The sequence below is a fragment of the Rana temporaria genome, chromosome 6, assembly GCF_905171775.1.
Source record: "Rana temporaria chromosome 6, aRanTem1.1, whole genome shotgun sequence".
Classification (NCBI taxonomy): Eukaryota; Metazoa; Chordata; class Amphibia; order Anura; family Ranidae; genus Rana; species Rana temporaria.
The window spans coordinates 17,706,371-17,731,094 of record NC_053494.1 but is presented as its reverse complement, the minus strand read 5'-3'; the positions used below and the strand labels follow the sequence as shown (position 1 = coordinate 17,731,094).

Genomic DNA, 24,724 nt, shown 5'->3' with positions numbered 1-24,724 from the left:
TGGGGCCGACTACTACAAACTACATCAGCCGCTCTCAACCAGAGTTCCATGGAGCTCTAGGGTTCCTCCAGGAGGTTGCTAGGGGTTCCTTGAGCAATGACCAATCTCTGACATCAATGATTTTTTTAGTTATCTGTAAGGTGAGAATTCTTCTCAAAGACCACAAATGTTAGGAACATTATTCCCAATGACCATATGACTAATGTGTCATGAGCTGAGAGAGTAATAATTAGCATGGGTTCCCTGAGACCGGAAAGTTTTTAAGGGTTCCTCCATGTTAAAAAGGTTTTGACTGGTATCCGATCCTACCATATTTGCCGGCGTATAAGGCGACAGGGTGTATAAAACGACGCCCTAATTTTCCAGCTAAAATTTTGGTTTTGGGATATACTCGCCGAATAAGACGACCCCCTTCCTACTAGTCTGTCTGGAAGCCTCACTGTGCCATTATATGCCTCACTGTGCCATTATATGCCTCACTGTGCCATTACATGCCTCACTGTGCCATTACATGCCTCACTGTGCCATTACATGCCTCACTGTGCCATTACATGCCTCACTGTGCCATTACATGCCTCACTGTGCCATTACATGCCTCACTGTGCCATACCTTATCCCTGTAATGCAGAGTCAGTCAGACTGCGGGCATCCGTTATTCAAAAGCCGTTATTTTCCCAGCAGAGCCTCTGTTCAGTGTTCCGCCTATCACGGATGCCTTCTCATCCTCGGACGAGAGGACATCCGTGATAGGCGGAACACTGAACAGAGGCTCTGCTGGGAAAATTAGTGTTCCACCTATCATGGAAAAACTGAGGAGGAGGCGCGGCTTTTGAATCATGGATGCCCGCCGTCTGACATACTGTGCAAACAGGAGAAGGTAGGGAGATCGTCGAGGCAGGGAATGGAATGGCACCGTGAGGCATGTTACCAATGGCACCGTGAGGCATGTTACCAATGGCACCGTGAGGCATGTTACCAATGGCACCGTGAGGCATGTTACCAATGGCACCGTGAGGCATGTTACCAATGGCACCGTGAGGCATGTTACCAATGGCACAGTGAGGCATGTTACCAATGGCACAGTGAGGCATGTTACCAATGGCACAGTGAGGCATGTTACCAATGGCACAGTGAGGCATGTTACCAATGGCACAGTGAGGCATGTTACCAATGGCACAGTGAGGCATGGAATGTAATGGCACAGTGAGGCATGGAATGTAATGGCACAGTGAGATCTGAAAAAAAAGCCTGTTTCTGTCAGCGGTTGTTCTGGCTACCCCTCAGCTTCCAGACAGACTAGTATGAAGGGGGTCGTCTTATACGGCGAGTATATCCCAAAACCAACATTTTAGCTGGAGGACTAGGGGGTCGTCTTATACGCCGGCAAATACGGTAATATCCCATGGTTTTTCCAATGCATGTTTACTATGTGACATTATGATGACCCCCCACTATGTAATAGCAGTCTATTTACTGTAAGTGAAGGGCGGCATTTGCAGCTGTCCCTTTCAGTCTGGACATCCAGATAAACTCAGCGCAGTCAGATGGCAGCTGTCTAGCCACATTTAGGAAGGTAAAAGGTTTATGAAAACAAACAGAGGAAAGCCCCATATGATGGACAGAGGCAGGTTCAGTTACAGAGAACCCTCGTACATCCGCCTCTCCTTCTCACATACACAATTCCCAGAGTCTGGGGCCATCACCGGCCTGTAACACATCCCAGCACACTGATGCATCTTGAATGGAGAAAGACACTGAACAGCTTCCTTGGATTATGTATCTGGAGGTGACGTAATGCAGAGGCAGTAAGCTATGACCAGGTCTTACAACAGAACTTTTTACTTACTCCAGGGCCTGGACAAAGTTCTCAAAGCCTACATTCTAACATTTTATTTATTTTAGGATCGTTTTGCTGGTTTGAGGTGAAAAAAAAAGGAGACAGGTTTTGTAAAGTCCAAACGGCTCAGTATGAAACCAACACATTTCACGAGATTCAAAAGGTTCCTCCATCGGGGCTTGAGGGACTTGGAAGGAGAAAAGAAGAAGCTAGATAAGGATTGGAGCATCTGTCAGCTTTTTATGGTGATCCAAGTCTTCCTAGCGACACCGGAAGCCTCCTATTCCTTGTCCTGGTGTCCCCGTGACAGGAACGGGAGGGTGAATCTCCCCAATGAGGACCGACCACAATAAGATTTTGAATACAGGACAAAACACACGGGCATAGCGTATCTCAGATACACTACGCCGCCGTAACTTACAGCGGCAGGTCCCGAATTCAGAAAGAACTTGCGCTGTAAGTTACGGCGGCGTAGTGTAACTGGGCCGGCGTAAGCCCGCCTAATTCAAATATGGAGAAGGTGGGAGTGTTTTATGTTAATTACTCGTGACCCCACGTAAATGACGCTTTTTACGAACGGCGCATGCGCCGTCCGTGGACGTATCCCAGTGCGTATGCTCCAAATTACGCCGCAAAGCCTCATTGGTTTCGACGTGAACGTAACTTACGCAAAGCCCTATTCGCGAACGACTTACAAAATTCGACGCTGGCCCGATGTCCATACTTAACATTGGCTACGCCTCATATAGCAGGGGTAACTTTACGCCGGAAAAAGCCTTACGTAAATGACGTAAAAAAATGCGCCGGGCGGACATACGTTTCTGAATTGGCGTATCTACCTAATTTGCATACTCAACGCGGAAGTCTAGGGAAGCGCCCCTAGCGGTCAGCGTAAATATTGCACCCTAAGATACGACGGCATAGGAGACTTACGCCACTCGTATCTAGGCAACATTGAGGCGTATCCGATTCTATGAATCAGGCGCCAAGATGCGACGGCCCGCACTCCGAGTTACGACGGCGAATCTGGAGATACGCGGTTGTAACTGCGTTCTGAATCCGGGCCAGAAGCACCACTCCTCTTATAGAAGCCCAGAGTGAGAATTTTAGTACTTACATGTAAAATACATCACGGGACACAGCAACCATCTCAAAGTGATACTAAATGCACACAGCTTTTCGTAAAAAAAAAGTCAAAGCGGAGCCAAAAGGGGAAGCTCTGCTTCTACACCACCCAAACACACATTTGACACTTTATTGGGGGGGGAGTGAGTACCTGGTTCTGACAGGTACCCGCTCCCACTTCCGGGTAAGATTTGCGCATGGCGGTCTATGACATATCAAGCCCCTCCTACTCCCCCTGCTGCATTCTGGGACCTGCGTGTGTCCCAGAAGACAGCGAGACCATTCAGAAAGCGCAGTGTGACTCGTACATGTGCAGTAGGAAACTGGCAGTGAAACCTGAAAGCTTCACTGCTGGTTTCCCTTACTTGCAATGCCGGCGGCTGCACCCAAAGCCGATGTGCGAAATCGGTTTGGGCTTGCCGACATCGCGGGATCCCTGGACAGGCAAGTGTCCTATTAAAAATCACTATTTACTTTTGGCATGAGTTTGTCTACACCTATGAATATAGGGAGCTGATGGCTTAGCTCCCCGATGGTCCGACGAATCTGAATGCTCCCTGGATGGGAATGGTGGGTCTGGATGCCGTTTCACCCTAAGGCCCATTTCACATGGGGCGGATCAGTAATGATCCGCCCTGTGAACCTCCGCTTGCTCAGCGGGGATCCCTCCGTTGATCCCCGCTATGCCGGCGGATGACCGCCATGTCTTTTCTCCGCTCTCCCCTATGGGGGGGGGGAATCGGATGAACACGGACCGTCTGTCCGTGTTCACCCAATCCACTAGACGGATGGAAAAGTAGGGTTTTCCTCCGTCACACTTTGGCGGATCAGATGTCAGCGGGCATGTCACCGCTGACATCCGCGGCTCCATAGAGGAGCACGGAGCGCCCGTTCAGGTCCGCAAAAAAAAACTGGCAAGCGGACCTGAACGGGCCGCCCGTGTGAAAGAGCCCTAATGCATAGATTGCATCAAGGTGAAAAAACATTTTCCTTTACAACTCCCTTAAAGCGGGGGTTCACCCTATATAAAAAAAAATATATATATTTTTTTCCTCTAGCATTAAATTCGGCATAGTAGCGCGAGCTACAGTATGCCCGTCTGTATTTTTGTATCCCCGTACTCACTGTGCAATTGTATATTGAAGATTCCGGGGAATGGGCGTTCCTATGGAGAGGGAAGGTGATTGACGGCCGGCTCTGGCACGTCACGCTTCTCCGGAAATAGCCGAAATAGGCTTGGCTCTTCACGGCGCCTGCGCATAGCCTGTGCGCAGGCGCCGTGAAGAGCCGAGACCTACTCCGGCTGTCTTCGGGGAGCGTGACGTGCCAGAGCCGGCCGTCAATCATCCTCCCTCTCCATAGGCACGCCCATTCTCCGCGGGAGTCGGAATCTTCAATATACAATTACACAGTGAGTACGGGGATACAAAAATACAGACAGGCATACTGTAGCTCGCGCTACTATGCCGAATTTAATGCTAGACTGTTGTTAAGGAGGGTGAACCACCGCTTTAACCTCTGCCCAGGCTCCGGTGGTCCAGCAATCAGCATTGGTAATTGCTAGCCATATACCCGTGACATCATGCAACTCGGTGTCCCGCAGCACCCCTCCGTCACTGCAAACCATGACTGGGAAACTTCTGCCTATGCCGTCAGATGCAGATAGCATGAGGGGGCTGATGGACACCATGAGTTGTCAACGGTGGTGCCAAAAGCCAGGAATTTCCCATGCCGATTGCTGGACAACTAGGGTGTGGATAGAATTCCAACACGGTTCCATGCATTTATGTTATGTGGCTGTTTAACATTCATACGGTAATTCGAGGGACGAGCTTCCACTTTAATGGCTTGTCGGAAAAGCCAGCAGTAATCAGAAGTCAGACTACAGCTGTTCCACAATCAATAACAAACTGAACAGACTGTCATTGTCATATCTCTCCACGTTCGGCCTGTATCACAATCACAATGATATTCAGCAGTCAATCATCCTGTATACTTTACACTGTAAACACCATTTCAACCTTCTGAAGACAAAAGCTTTGGAGAAAAAAAAAAAAAAAATGCATCTCCGGTTTCCACACAAAGGACAATTGTGGAAGCCGTTTGCTTGGAGACCGTGAAGGGCAGAAGCCCGAGCAATTAGCTTTTCCTTTCCATCTCCATTACAAGCTCCTGACAGCTAGCACTCCCAGGGAAGGTATGCCCCTGGTGGAATCAGACGGGCCGGGAATGCCATAACCAATCACCGCGCACCTGTCATTGTTTACACGTTTTTCCCTTCGCTGCTCTTTAACCCCTTCATGACAGAAGAGGTAAAAAACAAACAGCGTCTCCCCCCCCCGCAGGGATGTAGTCCCAAGGGAGGGGGCGAGCGCGCTGACTAACCCCCAGCCAGAACGGCTCGGATGATGGGGGCAAGTTACTGAGGAGGAACAGGAAGGGAGAAATTCAGACAAAGAAAGAAAAAACATTTAGAAGGGAAATTAAAGGAAAAAAGGTAAGGGAACCTCTACAACCCCTTTAACCACTTAAAGTGGAAGTAAACCCTCCTATCGTTTTCAGCCAAGGAAGCGGCCATCTTGACCTCCGTTTATTCTGCAACTGCCATGATGCTGTACATGTGACCTGTTATGAAACCCGCCATTGGATGGTTTGACAGTTTGGTTGAGAGCACAAGCAAATGTGACAGCTATCATTTCCGGCATGCCGGGAATGTTAACTGTTTTTTGTAACTATCAAATTGAAGGGTTTACTTCCACTTTAAGTTCCGCCTCCTGCAGATATACGTCGGCAGAATGGCACGGCTGGGCACAGGCACGTACCTGTACATCCTCTTTAAGTGCCCAGCCGTGGGTCACGGGCGCGACCTGGTCCGAAGCTCCCTGGACCTGATCGCCGCCACAGTCCCGCGATCTCCCCGTTCTTCAGCTCTGGGGACCGAGCTGTGTGTAAACACACCTTCCCCGTTCTTCACAGTGGCAGCTTCATTGATTGTGTGTTCCCCAATATAGGGAAACACGATCAATGACGTCACACGTCCAGCCCCGCCCCCCTACAGTTAGAACAACATACAAGGTCACACATAACCCCTAGTGGTTAACCCCTAAACTGCACTGTCATTTTCACAGTAAAAATGCATTTTTATAGAATTTTTTGCTGCGAAAATGACAATGGTCCCAAAAATGTGTCAAAATTGTCCGTAGTCACAAAAAAAAAAAAAAAAAAAAAAAAAAAAAAATCGCTGATTAGTAGTAAAAAAAAAACAAAATAATAATAAAAATGCAATAAAACTATCTCCTATTTTGTAAACGCTATAAATTTTGCGCAAACCAATCGATAAACGCTTTTGTGGTTTTTTTTACCAAAAATAGGTAGAAGAATACGTATCGGCCTAAACTGAGGGAAAAAAAATATGTGTTTTATATCTTTTTGGGGGATATTTATTATAGCAAAAAGTAAAAAATATTGCATTTTTTTCAAAATTGTCGCTCTATTTTTGTTTATAGCGCAAAAAATAAAAAATAAAATCGCAGAGATGATAAATACCACCAAAAGAAAGTTTCTATTTGTGGGGAAAAAAAATGATAAAAATATAATTTGGGTTCAGTGTTGTATGACCGCGCAATTGTCATTCAAAATGCGTCAGCGCTGAAAGCTGAAAATTGGTCTGGGCAGGAAGGGGGCTTAAGTGCCCAGTAATGAAGTGGTTAAGAAAAATTTTTGAAAACAAAACGTTGCATTTACAGTAAACCCCCCCAGTAATTTCCCTCCCACCTGATTTTACCTAGTGAACACAATCGCAAGCAAGTCTAGTAAAGCCTTTCTCCGTGGACTACCACATAGGGGACGCAATTGCGTTTGCAGGGTATAGGCACTGCGCTCGTCATATAGAGGTATGTGTGTACAGGGCTTAAAGCGGCATACTATACTACACTTTATAGTGTACACACATCAGAAGACCAAGGTACTTCTATGACATACTATAAAGAACATTCTCACTATCTGATCTCTAGGCGCTTCCGTAAAAAAAATGTGGACTTCGTTCCAAGGAACACGTTAGATAAGGATCACTATATATAAGGTTGTCTGCAAAGCACACTACATTAAAATGGTGTTGTAATAGGTCCTACCATGGTCTCAAAAAAAAATAAAAAAAGGAACCATTTTTATGTAAAAATAATACTAAAAAATGGAGTTGGTTTTGAGTGTCTTTTTTTCACATTCCACAAATATCTCTTCCATAAGAACTACAACAGGAGATAGGTATTCAGGAGAGAATCCTTATCTCTGACTTCCCACACCTTCAATAAATCTTTTTTTCTTTTTCAGTGACACCTATACCTGATAAAGATGTCAGTGTACATTCACAAGAATTCGAAACATATCAGTCTCAATTTGGGGGGTAGCGGAGATCCCGCGCACATCAATTTGGGGAGTAGCAGAGATTCCCGCACATCAATTTGGGGAGTAGCGGAGATCCCGCGCACATCAATTTGGGGAGTAGCGGAGATCCCGCGCACATCAATTTGGGGAGTAGCGGAGATCCCGCGCACATCAATTTGGGGAGTAGCGGAGATCCCGCGCACATCAATTTGAGTAGTGGAGATCCCGCGCACATCAATTTGGGGAGTAGCGGAGATCCCGCGCACATCAATTTGGGGAGTAGCGGAGATCCCGCGCACATCAATTTGAGTAGTGGAGATCCCACGCACATCAATTTTAGTAGTGGAGATCCCACGCACATCAATTTGAGGAGTAGCGGAGATCCCGCGCACATCAATTTGAGGAGTAGCGGAGATCTCGCGCACAACAATTTGAGGAGTAGTGGAGATCCCACACACACATCAATTTGGGGAGTAGCGGAGATCCCGCGCACATCAATTTGGGGGTTAGCGGAGATCCCGTGCACATCAATTCGGGGAGTAGCGGAGATCCCACGCACATCAACTTGGGGAGTAGCGGAGATCCCGCGCACATCAATCGGGGGGGTAGCGGAGATCCCGCGCACATCAACTTGGGGAGTAGCGGAGATCCCGCGCACATCAATCGGGGGGGTAGCGGAGATCCCGCGCACATCAATCGGGGGGGTAGCGGAGATCCCACGCACATCAATTTGGAGAGTAGCGGAGATTCCGCGCACATCAATGTGAGGGGTAGCGGAGATCCCGTGCACATCAATTTTTGGAGTAGCAGAGATCCCGTGCACATCAATTTGGGGAGTAGTTGAGATTGTGCCCAAGTTTCAAGTGTCTCCTGAGAGATTATTAAAAAATTATAATAAAAAATAAATAATTCTGTCCCCTATTTTGTGAACGCTATAACTTTTGTGCAAACCAGTCACTTATTGCGATTTTTTTTTTTTTTACCAAAAATATGTAGAAGAATATGTATCGGCCTAGACTGAGGGGAAAAAAATGTTTTTTAAAAAATTGGGCTATTATAGCAACAAGTAAAAAATATAAAAAAATATTTGCGGTGGCTCAACACGATTGGCACTGCGCTGACAAGCCATTCACCTCTGCAGCTAGGGGTTCGGATCACGGTCTCGGCTACATGTGAATTGAGTTTGGTGGTCTCAGCCCGGCTCCCGGTGGGTGTGCTATGCGAGGTAAGCCTGCGCTTAGTACGCCCACCCCCCTCCCACAAAAACCACCACACTTACACGCACTCAAAATTGGGTTAACATGCACGCACTTTGACCACGCGGTCTCTAAAAAGAGAGGCGAAGGACGAACGGGGCTGGTTGAGTGGGCTAGATCCTCTCACTCTGCCCCGTTGGGCTTCAAAGCGGAGCAGGTAGGGCAAGCTGTGTGGGAGGACCCCCTCACACACCCACCATTGCCACCCGGGGCATGGAGAAAGGTGGCAGAATGCCTCTGGGGGAGGCCTGCCTACTCCCAACTCCTGCAGTCCGGCTCCTCTCTCGAGTACACGCACAAAATACACTTTTAAAAAAAAAGGGGGGGGGGGGATGGGCTAAAGGCATTTTTTCCTAAAGTATGCCTGTGCAAGCTAAAGACCGAATACACAGAGTTTTCTCAAGCCTGGTTCTCTTTAAATCAAGTCGCTTTAAGCCATCATGCTTAGTCGCCGACTTGCCGCAGCAAAGCGGTTAAAGCATTTAACCCGGTGAGGTAGACGGGCCAGCTCAGTTTCAAGCCATCCCCGAGCAAAGCACAGACACCGCATTCCCCCGAGTGAGTCACTTGGCACGGGCCCATCGGAGCAATAAGATTACGGGTTACATCACTGGAGTGGATTAGGCGTTATGTCACAGGCCCCGGGGCCCACACAGGATCCTGGTGAAGAAGAGCTGCGCAGCCCACCCTTCTCCCCTCCCCGTGAACAATCCAGACACACAGGCTGCTTCAACCAAGCAAAATGGAGTCTCCTAGACTTTTCTACTCAACACCAAAAAAGGTCAGAAGAAAAGTAGAGATCGCTATCTGCGCAGCCAGGAACACATTTCCCCCCTCTCCTGTTTTTTTTTTTTAATGTATGGAAAAGGTTTAGTAGCTGGATGTAAAGCTTGCACGGCCATGATGGGAATTTCTACAGCGGAGGAAGAAAAAAAAGAAATTCTTGGCCGTTCACGAAGGATAATCGTACCGGATTAATTGTGCTGCTTTGTATAGCGTTTCATGTTCTGGCAGAGCTGGCTGGGCGCTGAATGACACATTATTTACACGGCAGGCCATGCCAGCCTTGCAGATTCTATCTCGGTTTTCTAATCCGACCACAAACAGGTCAAGCTGCTCCAAATTTACAATAAGTATTAAAGGGTGCTATTGTGTAAACAATACACATACAACTTCCCCCCCCCCCACATGCACCCGAGTTCAAGAAAGAGCGGTCACCTACAACCGCCAAGCTACAGGACAATGCCGCAAGCTGATCTGCTATGATCTAATCACACACCGTGTCGCTGCCCCGCCTCCCACCTTTTCTACGCACACAGTGAAAAAAAAAAAAAAAAGATACAGTGGAACCTCGGATTGGGAGTAACGCGGTTAACGAGCGTTTCGCAGTACGGGCGCTGTATTTTAAAATATCCGAACTCGGTTTGCGTTTTGTCTAAAAAAACAAGCAGGATTCAGACTAAAGCGGTGTGCAGTACCGCGTCTGGCCTGAGGTGGGGGGGGGGCCCCGAGCCAAACGGCGCTGTTAGGAAATGCACAGAAAGGCCCGAGGACAGCTCGGCTGACCTCGGCAAACCTCACAAAGGCTCGGGAACGGAGTCTTGCCGAGGTCACCCGAGCTGTCCTCGGGCCTTTCCAGAGGCTCTCCAGTACCCCCCCCCCGCCTCTGGCCACATGCGGTATTGCATGCCATTGAAGTCAATGCGGAACAAATTATTTTCGTTTTCATTGACTTCAACGGGGAAACTCGCTTTGATATGCGAGTGCTTTGGATTACGAGCATAAATGGGAGGAAAGACATTTTGGACAGCCGCACTCCAAAATGACAGCCTTCCGACCGTCGCATACAGCGCGTCACGAGTTTCCGAAAGTAGTCGGTGCGCAGGCGCCGTATAGAGCCGCACCGACGTTCGGCTTCTTTCGGCAACGCGTGACGCGATGTATGCCACCGTCGGAAGGCTGTCAATCAAATAGGAACGCCCAGTCCCGAAGACCATACCCGGAAGCGGCGGGAGAACATCGCTCTCTAAAACGGTAAGTACTGCATTGATTTAAAAAAAAAAACACCCGATTCTGCTTCCCACAATTAGCCTCAATCTACTGTTAAAAAAAAAAAATTCGGGTGAACCCCCGCTTTAATCACTGCTGGGTTTATTTTTTGTTTAAAAAAAGAAAAACGGAAAACAAATAAAAGTTTTATATTTTGTATATTTCTCCTTCATTGATGTGTGCTGATGAGGCTGCACTGATGGGCACTGAGGGGTGGCAGTGATGGGCACTACTGGTGGGCATTGATAGGTGGCACCAATAGGTGGCAATGATCTGCACTGGTGGGCACTGGCAGGTGGCTGTGGCACTTCCTCTTTGGGACCGATGTCTCTTTCACAGAAGCTTGTGATATGCTTTTTTTTTCTCCTCACGCTATTAGTGTGAGGAGAAAAAAAAAAAAATTACCGGTCTTCTGTTTACATTGCGTGATCAGCTGTCATTGGCTGACAGCTGATCACATGGTAAGGGGCCGGGATCGGCAATGTAGGTCCGCGCTGTAGCTGTCATTGGGCTATATAGCGTGGACGTGTGAAGGTTAATTCTACATCCCCAGTTATAAAAGGTTGTGCACACTTATGCAACCACATTATTTTTAATTTTTTACTCTCCCTCCCACTAAAAGGTTTCAGTTTGGTTTTCAATTGAGTTGTAGGTCACATTTAAAAAGGTGGAAAAAAAGTTCTGAATTTTTTTTTTTCTAAAATGGGTTGAATAAATGGGTTGAATTTCGAAAGAATTTTATTTTGAAAATCTTATCTAAGAATTTTCATTCGTATTTCGCACCATTAGTGGGCTGCAGCAATGACTAAGCATCTATCCATGATGTGAAACATGTTAGCTTTTTTGTCCCCTATGTCCACTCTCTACCATTGATTGCAGTGTTGCATGAATTTTTGGATGTTATACAGCTTTGGATTTTATCCTTTGTTCATTTTGTTTCAATAAATCGCCTATCAGAGTGCAGTCCAGGAACATTTATTTTTTCCACGGATCAGCGCAGAGTCTGCACCTGTCAGTACCACAGGGCGGGAGCACAGCATAGGTCGCAGGGCTTGGAGCGGTACTCTTTTCCATGGGCTGCAGCAACAGATGGATTTTCGTGCGGCCATCGAATTTTAATGATCGGACATTTTTTGAAAAACAAACAATTTTCTAATCCAATGATGGGAGAATTGTGCGAGAAATGAAATAAAAAAAACAAATGCGCACGTGCAAGAAAAGAAAAATTCCTGGAAAGAAAAGAAGATTCCGAGACACGAAAAAAAAAAATTCTGTAGAAACATGAGGGGAAATTGAAGGTTTGGTTGGTCGAATTTTGAAATCAATGGTGGCGCCATCGGATCACAAAACCGCACAAATTTTATAATTTTCAAAAGTAAATTTTATTTATTGTGGCCAGCCTATGAGTCTAATTTTTTTACATCACAGAAACCTGACATTTTAACTACATGCCGACCAGCCGCCGCAGTTCTACGGCGGCAGGTCGGCTCTCCTGCGCGAGAGCACGTAGTACAACGTCGGCTCTCGAAGCAGCCACTAAACACAATGTATGAACAGCGATCAGTAATTTCCCCTAGTGAGTCCACCCCCCCTACAGTTAGAACACACCCAGGGAACATACTTAACCCCTTCCCCGCCCCCTAGTGTTAACCCCTTCCCTGCCAGTGGCATTTTTTTTAGTAATCAATGCATTTTTATAGCACTGATCGCTATAAAAATGCCAATGGTCCCAAAAACGTTGTCTAAACGTTGTCTAAAAGTGTCTGAAGTGTCTGAAGTGTCCGCCATAATGTCGCAGTACCGAAAATAAAAAAATAAAATAAAAAAAAATCGCTGATCGCCGCCATTACTAGTAAAAAAAAATTTTTTTTATAAAAATGCCATAAAACGACCCCCTATTTTGTAAACGCTATAACTTTTGCGCAAACCAACCGCTTATTGCGATTTTTTTTTACGAAAAATACGAAGAATGCGTATTGGCCTGAACTGAGGAAAAACATTTTTTTAATATATTTTTATATATTTTTGGGGGTATTTATTAAAAAATATAAAAAAAATTCAAAATTGTCGCTCTATTTTTGTTTATAGCGCAAAAACTAAAAACAGCAGAGGTGATCAAATACCACCAAAAGAAAGCTCTGTTTGTGGGAAAAAAAAGGACACCAATCTTGTTTGGGAGCCACATCGCACGACCGCGCAATTATCAGTTAGCGATGCAGTGCCAAATTTGACCAGCAATATGGTCCGGGGCTTAAGTGGTTAACAGGGGTGTGTAGACTTTTTTTATCCACTGTACACACACACACACACACACAGTATATATATACATACATACATACATACATACGAGTTCAGCTTTAAACATACCCAACAATACATGACAAACAGGCACGCTATGCATCCTCCCAGATAATATAAAGGAGGCGCTCCCAAAATAAAAACGTTGACATCAAAGGCCACCAAACAAATTCCGCAGGAAGAAGGAAGAAAAACAAAGCGCTCTGTGTGCTGCGATTCCATGGAGGCCGAGGCCGCTCTCCTGATTGCTGACCCCCCAGCTGTGGACTCTAAATGACACATCTGAGCTTTTCCTTTCTTGGTTTAAAGGGCCGCATTCAACCAGATCTGAAGTACTGGATATCCTAAAATCTCTTGTTCAGCTTTAAAAAAATAAAATAAAAATAAATCCTGGAAAGTGTAAAATAGAAAAATTTAAAAACAACGGTCCTTTTCTACCGCTTCAGACCCTTTTTACCCCAATCACACAGTCCCTTTAATTTGTCCGTAACGCACCATGATCCCTTTGCAGGACGGTGTATGGATGTCCTCGCTCATCCGATCACATGATCGGGACCCTGTCTGGCCCTGATCATTACAAGGCCACCATAAAAAGTGTTGATGACACGCATACATGTAGAGCTAGCAGGAGGGGGGGCCTAAAAGCAACCAATTACACCATAACACTATCCAGCAAACACTGCAGCTGTGCAAAACAAAAACAAAAAAATTAGTATGTCAACAATTAGGGATGCGCTGATACCGAGTATTTTCACGAGTACTCGTGAAAACTGTCCTGATACCGAAACTTTGCAGAGAGTTCTTTCCCACGAGGTGCCATGTTGAACTTCCAGTGATCACTGTGAGAGAGTGAGAGCGATAACACCAAATTTAACACACCTACTACCCAATCACACCTGAGACCTTGTAATACTAACGAGTCCTGTGACACCGGGGAGGGAAAATGGCTAATTGGGCCCAATTTGGACGTTTTCACTTAGGGGTGTACTCACTTTTGTAACCAGCGGTTTAGACATTAACCACTTAAGGACCCCTTCACGCCGATATACGTCGGCACGTGCACGTGATCCGGTCCGAAGCTCCGTGACCGTGGCACCCGCGGACCCGATCGCCACCGGTGTCCCGCGATCAGTCCTCCGGAGCTGAAGAACGGGGAGAGGTGTGTGTAAACACACCTTCCCCGTTCTTCACTGTGGTGCTGTCATTGATCGTGTGTTCCCTGTTATAGGGAAACACGATCAATGTCGTCACACGTCCAGCCCCTACAGTTAGAAACACATATGAGGTCACACTTAACCCCTTCAGCGCCCCCTAGTGGTTAACTCCCAAACTGTAATTGTCATTTTCACAGTAAACAATGCATTTTTAGCTGTGAAAATGACAATGGTCCCAAAAATGTGTCAAAATTGTCCGATGTGTCCGCCATAATGTCGCAGTCACGGAAAAAAAAAAAAAAAAATCGCTGATTGCCACCATTAGTAGTAAAAAGAAAAAATATTAATAAAAATGCAATAAAACTATCCCCTATTTTGTAAACGCTATAAATTTTGCACAAACCAAATCGATAAACGCTTATTGTGATTTTTTTTTACCAAAAATAGGTAGAATACGTATCGGCCTAAACTGAGGAAAAAAACGTTTTTTTTTATATCTTTTTTGGGGGATATTTATTATAGCAAAAAGTAAAAAAATAGATATTTTTTTCAAAATTGACGCTCTATTTTTGTTTATAGCGCAAAAAATAAAAACCGCAGAGGTGATCAAATACCACCAAAAGAAAGCTCTATCTGTGGGAAAAAAAGGACGCCAATTTTGTTTGGGAGCCACGTCGCACAATTGTCAGTTAAAGCGACGCAGTGCCGAAATCGCAAAAACTGTCCGGGGTCCTTTACCTGCATAAAGGTCCGGGTCTTAAGTGGTTAATGGCTGTGTGTTGAGTTATTTTGAGGGGACAGCAAAATTTACACTGTTATACAAGCTGTACACTCACTACACAACATTGTAGCAAAGTTTCATTTCTTCAGTGTTGTCACATGAAAAGATAGAAGAAAATATTTACAAAAAATGTGAGGGGTGTACTCGATTTTTTTATATATTTTTTTCCCTTTTTTTTTTTTTTTTTTACTGTCCAATTTTCAGTTCGGTGCACCACTAAATAAAAGTCATGACCTACATTCCGACTACTACATGTCTGCAGGTTAAAAATAAAAAAAAGGGGAGAGATACGTAAGAAGGAGATATATGTTTGATTTTGACAACAAGGTAAAGGGGGATGTATAATAATAATAATAATAATAATAATAAGATGGACCGTGACTGTTGTTTTGTAATAATGTTGTTATGTATTATTATTTTTTTTATATATATATATATATATATATATATATATATATATATATATATATATATATATATATATATATATATATATATATATATATATATATATATATATATATATATATATATATATATATATATATATATGTGTTGTACTGATTTGTTTTAAAATAAAAAAAGAATTATAAAAATCGGAAAAAAATAAAAATAAAAACAGCAGAGAGGGAGGGAGGCCTTCCCATTGCCTGAAGACCCATCAAAATCACCGGACATCGAAACGGTTTCTGGAACATTTAATGCCGAACCGGCCAATCGGTCGGAGGCCAGAACCCCGCACCCTGGGAAGAGCCGAGTGGAAGCGCTCAGAAATCCTCCAGCTCGGGATCTCTTCTGTAGCACATTCAGGAAATCTGCAATTTCCACTTCTAAGTGCTACCCATAAAGCCTGAGAGAGCCGCTTGTCCAAACGCCAATGCCTCCTCTGCTTGACCCCCTCCACACTGCTGCACATTGGAGGGCGACAACGTCGGTGAGCACATAACTAAAGTACAAAACAAACAGGCCCGGGAGGGCTCGTCAACTGCTTGCGGTTGACCAAATTCTTCGGCATGTGCCACACAACCAAAACATGACCGGCATGCCAAGTCTACGCCGACAATGTGCAAATTAAGGTAACAGCCCAGAATAAAACATTTAAAAAAAGGTGAAATAGAAGAAGATTTATACACTAAATGTAAAAAAAAAAAAAAAAAAACACAACAAATCAGGAAGAGCATATTTATTCTAAAGGGATCGGGTAAGAAGAACGTTGGCCGGACACGTTGCGCGTTCCCTCAACTTCACGTAATTTATTGATGGCAAATATCAAGGCAACCTACCAACACCCCCCTAAATATTAAGATACAGGTAGGTTGCCTAGTTTCATCAGATGGTTCCGGCAAGAGAAAGTTGCCAAGGCCAGCCCGGGAATCATTGCTGTACAAGTCATGCTCACCATATTTTCCTATCGGAGATAAGGTTTCCTCTGCCGGCATTTGATAGCTGGTCCTACACACACTATAAAACCAGAGGATGAATATTTCATGGCGTTTTACACACAAATGCAGAATAGGGGGTGACCAGGCCGCCATCATCACCAATTACTACTATACAAAGAGTTCCAATTCATTCCGAAGGTTCCACACTAGTTGGGCCCCTTTCACACAGGAGGACCGATCGGTTCTGCATGTCAGTTTTTTTAGGCAGACCCGATCGGACCATCCATTGCTCTCTATGGAGCGGTGGATGAAAAACGGATATGTGTCCCTCTACACCCACCGACATCCGATCCTAGCCACTAAAAAAAGACAGACGGGGGATCCATTCCCCATCCGCCTGATGGATCGGATGTGAAAGGACGGGAGTCCGTTTCTATACGAACGCCCATAGAGGATAACGTGTCCTATCATCCCCCTGCTCAGCAGGAATCAACGGACAGATTACAAATCAATCTGAAGATGCCGCGCCAGTTGCGCCCCAATCTGAAGGCGCCAGATGCGCCCCAATCTGAAGGCGCCAGATGCGCCCCAATCTGAAGGCGCCAGATGCGCCCCAATCTGAAGGCGCCAGATGCGCCCCAATCTGAAGGCGCCAGATGCGCCCCAATCTGAAGGCGCCAGATGCGCCCCAATCTGAAGGCGCCAGATGCGCCCCAATCTGAAGGCGCCAGATGCGCCCCAATCTGAAGGCGCCAGATGCGCCCCAATCTGAAGGCGCCAGATGCGCCCCAATCTGAGGGTGCCAGATGCGCCCCAATCTGAGGGCGCCAGATGCGCCCCAATCTGAAGGCGCCAGATGCGCCCCAATCTGAAGGCGCCAGTTGCGCCCCAATCTGAAGGCGCCAGTTGCACCCCAATCTGAAGGCGCCAGTTGCACCCCAATCTGAAGGCGCCAGTTGCACCCCAATCTGAAGGCGCCAGTTGCACCCCAATCTGAAGGCGCCAGTTGCACCCCAATCTGAAGGCGCCAGTTGCGCCCCAATCTGAAGGCGCCAGTTGCGCCCCAATCTGAAGGCGCCAGTTGCACCCCAATCTGAAGGCGCCAGTTGCACCCCAATCTGAAGGCGCCAGTTGCACCCCAATCTGAAGGCGCCAGTTGCACCCCAATCTGAAGGCGCCAGTTGCACCTTAATCTGAAGGCGCCAGTTGCACCTTAATCTGAAGGCGCCGCGCCAGCTGCACCTTAATCTGAAGGCGCCACGCCAGTTGCACCTTAATCTCAAGGCGCCACGCCAGTTGCACCTTAATCTCAAGGCGCCACGCCAGTTGCACCTTAATCTCAAGGCGCCACGCCAGTTGCACCTTAATCTCAAGGCGCCACGCCAGTTGCACCTTAATCTCAAGGCGCCACGCCAGTTGCACCTTAATCTCAAGGCGCCACGCCAGTTGCACCTTGGGACCCCTTTCACACTGAGGCGCTTCAAAACTGCCAGTAAAACACTAAGCCCTTTTGAAGAGCTTTTTCATTCATTTCAATTGAGAGGGGCGTTTTTTCACCGCCCTGCCAGTGCACTGCCCCGGTGTAAAAGCATTTATTGATTTTAATGGGAATAGGTTTTTGTGTCAGATGCTTTTTTTTTTTTTGTGTTAACGCACCTAAAAAGCACCTTAGTGTGAAAGGGGTCCGATTCTGAAGGTTCCATGCTAGTTACATCTTAGGCCTCTTTCACACTTGTACGACTTGTCCCACGATTTGGGACTGCAGAGTAGCATGACAAGTCGTTCCCCCCCCCCCCATGATTTCCAATGACAACCATTCATATTAGTGCGACTTTAAAGTAGTCCCTGCTGATTTTGATGCCAGCTACACAGGCATTCCCTAAAATCGCGGGAAAATCAAAGCAATATCCCGCCCGCGAAATGGCGGTAAAATCGCGCGACTTTGCAGTAGTGTGAAAGTGGCCTAAACCTGAAGGTTCCGCACTAGTTACAATTTATTCTGAATGGCGCCACATTAGTTACAACTTAATCTCAAAGGTTCCACGGTAGTTGAAATTTATTCTGAAGGCTCCACACTGGTTATACCAACGGCAGCGAGTGTGGCTGCAATTTCCAGATCCGGCTGAGCAGATCATTAGAAGAGTCAAACTTCTCACTCTACCTAAATAAATCGCAATGTCTGACCTTTCCTTGCACAATTATTATTATTTTTACTTTATTGTGATATGCTAAACCTTTGTGTGTGTGGACGGTGTATGGGGGGGGGGGGGGGGGTCTGTGTCAGGAGTGACTTGACAGTCAGCATTACCTAAATGACAGACGTCTGCTCAGAGGCCAGGAGGTGACCCCAGACAATCATGGTTCTACCAGAAGGAGGCCCCAATACATCCAGATACTTGGTCAAACAAATTGGAGGGTGGACAGTAGGTGACCCCACTACACCTAGGGGTCCTGGTCAGACAGTGAGGACAGTAGGTGGCCCCACTACACCTAGGGGTCCTGGTCAGATAGTGAGGACAGGAGGTGACCCCACTACACCTAGGGGTCCTGGTCAGACAGTGAGGTGACCCCACTACACCTAGGGGTCCTGGTCAGACAGTGAGGACAGGAGGTGACCCCACTACACCTAGGGGTCCTGGTCAGACAGTGAGGACAGTAGGTGGCCCCACTACACCTAGGGGTCCTGGTCAGACAGTGAGGTGACCCCACTACACCTAGGGGTCCTGGTCAGACAGTGAGGACAGTAGGTGGCCCCACTACACCTAGGGGTCCTAGACAGACAGTGAGGACAGGAGGTGACCCCACTACACCTAGGGGTCCTGGTCAGACAGTGAGGACAGTGAGGTGACCCCACTACACCTAGGGGTCCTGGTCAGACAGTGAGGACAGGAGGTGACCCCACTACACCTAGGGGTCCTGGTCAGACAGTGAGGACAGGAGGTGACCCCACTACACCTAGGGGTCCTGGTCAGACAGTGAGGACAGGAGGTGACCCCACTACAACCAGAGCCGTGGTCTGACAAACAGGAGGTGACCCCATTCAGATCTCTAGACTGACAAACAGGAGGTGACCATTACATCCAGATCTAACAATTGGCAGAAGAACAGATGACCCAACTGCATCCAGATCCCTAGACTGACCATAAGCAGGACAGGAGGTGACCCCACTACATTGAGAACCCTAATCTGACAATCAGCAGGAGGTGACATCGCTACATCCAGAACCCTGGTCTGCCAATCAGAAGGACCAGAGGTGACCCCATTCAGATCTCTAGACTGACAATCGGGATAGGTGACCCCACTGCACCCAGAGCCCTGGCTCAGACAATCAGGACAGAAGGTGACCCCCTACTACATCCGATAATCAGGAGAGGGACCAGGGGTGATCCCACTACATCTAGAACCCTGGTCTGGCATTTAGAAGGACAGGAGGTGACCCCACTACACCCAGAACCCTGTTCCGACAATGAGGACAAGAGGGGACCCCACTACATCCAGATCTCTAGACTGACAATCACAAGAGGGGACCCCACTACACCCAGATCTCTAGATTGACAATCACAAGAGGGGACCCCACTACATCCAGATCTCTAGACTGACCATCACAAGAGGTGACCCCACTACACCCAGAACCCTGGTTGGACAATCAGGACAGGAGGTGATACAACGGCATCCAGAGCCCTGGTCTGGCAATCAGGAGGTGACCCCACTACACCCAGAAAGCGGGTCAGACAACGGGGGTGACCTGAATAGAGCCCTGGTCAAATAAGGGGGCTACAGGTGTCCCTACAAGCTCCAGGGCTCACATCAGCCAATCATGGGGAGGATCGATGACCACAATACAGACAGGGTCCTGCTTAGCCAATCAGGGAGAGAACAGGAGGTGACCCCAATACATCCAGAGACATTGTCAGCCAATCCAGGGGAGCGAAGGTGATGACCTTAATACACCCAAGCCCCCGTGTTCAGCTAATCAGGGTTAGAGAAGGAAGAGACCCCAATATATCCAACCAATCAGGTGGCCATAGAAAACAATCCTCAGAGGAGGGCCTAGAAGGGGACCTCCATACATATCCAAAGCCCAACCAGACCAGGGAGCACCACCTACAATATCTTCCCAGCATCAATCTGGAGGGTGTAGGGGAGCTGCCGCTGCTGGAAGTGGTACCCAATATTAGAGGAGGACCCCCTGCCTGGGAACGTGACCCCACAAGACTTCTATATAACACACACTGCCCATGGGGCATGAGAGGGAATGGACAGGGGAGGGGGCAATCAAGCAGGGGGATCCCCAGGGCAGTGTACAGTACCAGCAGGGGGAGCCCCGGGGCAATGTACAGTACCAGCAGGGGGATCCCCAGGGCAGTGTACAGTACCAGCAGGGGGAGCCCCGGAGGAATGTACAGTACCAGCAGGGGGAGCCCCGGGGCATTGTATAGTACCAGCAGGGGGACCCCCGGAGGAATGTACAGTACTAGCAGGGGGAGCCCCAGAGGAATGTACAGTACCAGCAGGGGGAGCCCCGGAGTAATGTACAGTACTAGCAGGGGAAGCCCCGGAGTAATGTACAGTACTAGCAGGGGGAGCCCCGGAGGAATGTACAGTACCAGCAGGGGGAGCCCCAGAGTAATGTACAGTACCAGCAGGGGGAGCCCCAGAGTAATGTACAGTACCAGCAGGGGGAGCCCCAGAGTAATGTACAGTACCAGCAGGGGGAGCCCCGGAGTATGTACAGTACCAGCAGGGGGAGCCCCAGAGTAATGTACAGTACTCGCAGGGGGAGCCCCAGAGTAATGTACAGTACCAGCAGGGGGACCCCCGGAGGAATGTACAGTACTAGCAGGGGGAGCCCCAGAGGAATGTACAGTACCAGCAGGGGGAGCCCCGGAGTAATGTACAGTACTAGCAGGGGGAGCCCCGGAGTAATGTACAGTACTAGCAGGGGGAGCCCCGGAGGAATGTACAGTACCAGCAGGGGGAGCCCCAGAGTAATGTACAGTACCAGCAGGGGGAGCCCCGGAGTATGTACAGTACCAGCAGGGGGAGCCCCAGAGTAATGTACAGTACCAGCAGGGGGAGCCCCAGAGTATGTACAGTACCAGCAGGGGGAGCCCCAGAGTATGTACAGTACCAGCAGGGGGAGCCCCAGAGTATGTACAGTACCAGCAGGGGGAGCCCCAGAGTATGTACAGTACCAGCAGGGGGAGCCCCAGAGGAATGTACAGTACTAGCAGGGGGAGCCCCAGAGGAATGTACAGTACCAGCAGGGGGAGCCCCAGAGGAATGTACAGTACTAGCAGGGGGAGCCCCGGAAGAATGTACAGTACCAGCAGGGGGAGCCCCAGAGTAATGTACAGTACTAGCAGGGGGAGCCCCAGAGTAATGTACAGTACCAGCAGGGGGAGCCCCGGAGTATTACAGTACCAGCAGGGGGAGCCCCAGAGGAATGTACCAGCAGGGGGAGCCCCGGGAGGAATGTACAGTACCAGCAGGGGGAGCCCCAGAGTAATGTACAGTACTAGCAGGGGGAGCCCCAGAGTATGTACAGTACCAGCAGGGGGAGCCCCAGAGGAATGTACCAGCAGGGGGAGCCCCGGGAGGAATGTACAGTACCAGCAGGGGGACCCCCGGGAGGAATGTACAGTACCAGCAGGGGGAGCCCCCGGAGCAATATATAGTACCAGCAGGGGGAGCCCCGGAGTATTACAGTACCAGCAGGGGGAGCCCCGGAGTATTACAGTACCAGCAGGGGGAGCCCCAGAGGAATGTACAGTACCAGCAGGGGGAGCCCCGGGAGGAATGTACAGTACCAGCAGGGGGAGCCCCGGAGTATGTACAGTACCAGCAGGGGGAGCCCCAGAGTAATGTACAGTACCAGCAGGGGGAGCCCCAGAGTATGTACAGTACCAGCAGGGGGAGCCCCAGAGTATGTACAGTACCAGCAGGGGGAGCCCCAGAGGAATGTACAGTACTAGCAGGGGGAGCCCCAGAGGAATGTACAGTACCAGCAGGGGGAGCCCCAGAGTAATGTACAGTACCAGCAGGGGGAGCCCCAGAGTATGTACAGTACCAGCAGGGGGAGCCCCAGAGTATGTACAGTACCAGCAGGGGGAGCCCCAGAGTATGTACAGTACCAGCAGGGGGAGCCCCAGAGGAATGTACAGTACTAGCAGGGGGAGCCCCAGAGGAATGTACAGTACCAGCAGGGGGAGCCCCAGAGGAATGTACAGTACTAGCAGGGGGAGCCCCGGAAGAATGTACAGTACCAGCAGGGGGAGCCCCAGAGTAATGTACAGTACTAGCAGGGGGAGCCCCAGAGTAATGTACAGTACTAGCAGGGGGAGCCCCGGAGTATTACAGTACCAGCAGGGGGAGCCCCAGAGGAATGTACCAGCAGGGGGAGCCCCGGGAGGAATGTACAGTACCAGCAGGGGGAGCCCCAGAGTAATGTACAGTACTAGCAGGGGGAGCCCCAGAGTATGTACAGTACCAGCAGGGGGAGCCCCAGAGGAATGTACCAGCAGGGGGAGCCCCGGGAGGAATGTACAGTACCAGCAGGGGGACCCCCGGGAGGAATGTACAGTACCAGCAGGGGGACCCCCGGGAGGAATGTACAGTACCAGCAGGGGGAGCCCCCGGAGCAATATATAGTACCAGCAGGGGGAGCCCCGGAGTATTACAGTACCAGCAGGGGGAGCCCCGGAGTATTACAGTACCAGCAGGGGGAGCCCCAGAGGAATGTACAGTACCAGCAGGGGGAGCCCCGGGAGGAATGTACAGTACCAGCAGGGGGAGCCCCAGAGTAATGTACAGTACCAGCAGGGGGAGCCCCAGAGTATGTACAGTACCAGCAGGGGGAGCCCCAGAGTATGTACAGTACCAGCAGGGGGAGCCCCAGAGTATGTACAGTACCAGCAGGGGGAGCCCCAGAGGAATGTACAGTACTAGCAGGGGGAGCCCCAGAGGAATGTACAGTACCAGCAGGGGGAGCCCCAGAGGAATGTACAGTACTAGCAGGGGGAGCCCCGGAGGAATGTACAGTACCAGCAGGGGGAGCCCCAGAGTAATGTACAGTACTAGCAGGGGGAGCCCCAGAGTAATGTACAGTACCAGCAGGGGGAGCCCCGGAGTATTACAGTACCAGCAGGGGGAGCCCCAGAGGAATGTACCAGCAGGGGGAGCCCCGGGAGGAATGTACAGTACCAGCAGGGGGAGCCCCAGAGTAATGTACAGTACTAGCAGGGGGAGCCCCAGAGTATGTACAGTACCAGCAGGGGGAGCCCCAGAGGAATGTACCAGCAGGGGGAGCCCCGGGAGGAATGTACAGTACCAGCAGGGGGACCCCCGGGAGGAATGTACAGTACCAGCAGGGGGAGCCCCCGGAGCAATATATAGTACCAGCAGGGGGAGCCCCGGAGTATTACAGTACCAGCAGGGGGAGCCCCGGAGTATTACAGTACCAGCAGGGGGAGCCCCAGAGGAATGTACAGTACCAGCAGGGGGAGCCCCGGGAGGAATGTACAGTACCAGCAGGGGGAGCCCCGGAGTATGTACAGTACCAGCAGGGGGAGCCCCAGAGTAATGTACAGTACCAGCAGGGGGAGCCCCAGAGTATGTACAGTACCAGCAGGGGGAGCCCCGGAGTATATAGAGTACCAGCAGGGGGAGCCCCGGGAATGTACCAGCAGGGGGAGCCCCGGAGTATATACAGTACCAGCAGGGGGAGCCCCGGAGGAATGTACAATACCCTGAGTAGCGGTGTGAGGGGGATGAGCAGCAGTCCAGTAGGGGGCGGCGGTGGTCTCACCTGGTTGAGGTCCTCGTCGGACAGAAGGTGGGACTCCCTCGGCTTGAAGCAGTTCTGACATTTGCTCTTGTTGAAGATATTGGCCTGGAACTTCTTGCAGGGGTTCTCTTTCCCCGACATGGCGCGGCCGGAGGAGGAGGCTGAGGAGATGGACGGTGGGGTGGTGGGTGACAGAGCGCTGGAGACTAGGGGCCCTCCCCCATCACTCGGGGGGCCACATTTACATCCCTGGTCGGGGCGGCTTCGCTTTGCTACTCCCGGCAGCTCTCCGCCGCTCACTGAGACACTGCGAGCTGCCGGGCGAGAGGCCACGGGCGGGGCCACGGCGAGTCTGACGGACGGCTTGACCGGCCAATCACAGCGCCCGGCTCCCTCCCCCAACTCCCTCCGCCCGAAGCATAACAAAAGAAAGAGGAGCCGAGCGGCCAGCGAGGGAGGGTGTCACTGGAGGGGGCGGGGCCGGCGGAGGGTTAGGTTGATGTGCGGCATTCCCAAGGGATCCTATGACAGCTGCGGGGGAGGAGCCTGAGCCAGCCCCGCCCACCCTGCGTTTTCCTTCTACTACATTGTATACAATCCAAATCCTCCCTATATACACTGTATACAATCTATATCCTCCCTATATACACTGTATACAATCCAAATCCTCCCT

General features: G+C 49.2%; 1 protein-coding gene across 9 annotated transcripts in view; it reads right to left on the bottom strand.

The window, feature by feature from the left end:
* LOC120943194 (myosin phosphatase Rho interacting protein) overlaps positions 1 to 24,461 on the bottom strand; it is a 224,446-nt gene extending 199,985 nt beyond the window's left edge. For 4 of the 9 annotated variants that reach the window (XM_040356353.1, XM_040356356.1, XM_040356355.1 and 1 more), the window contains exon 1: positions 24,073 to 24,461. In XM_040356353.1, the coding sequence (XP_040212287.1) occupies positions 24,073 to 24,192 (120 nt within the window). In that variant the 5' untranslated portion in view covers positions 24,193 to 24,461. The remainder of the gene's footprint in view (positions 1 to 24,072) is intronic. The other 5 variants (XM_040356358.1, XM_040356359.1, XM_040356360.1 and 2 more) reach the window with 3 other exon arrangements.
* Positions 24,462 to 24,724: the final 263 nt, after the last annotated feature.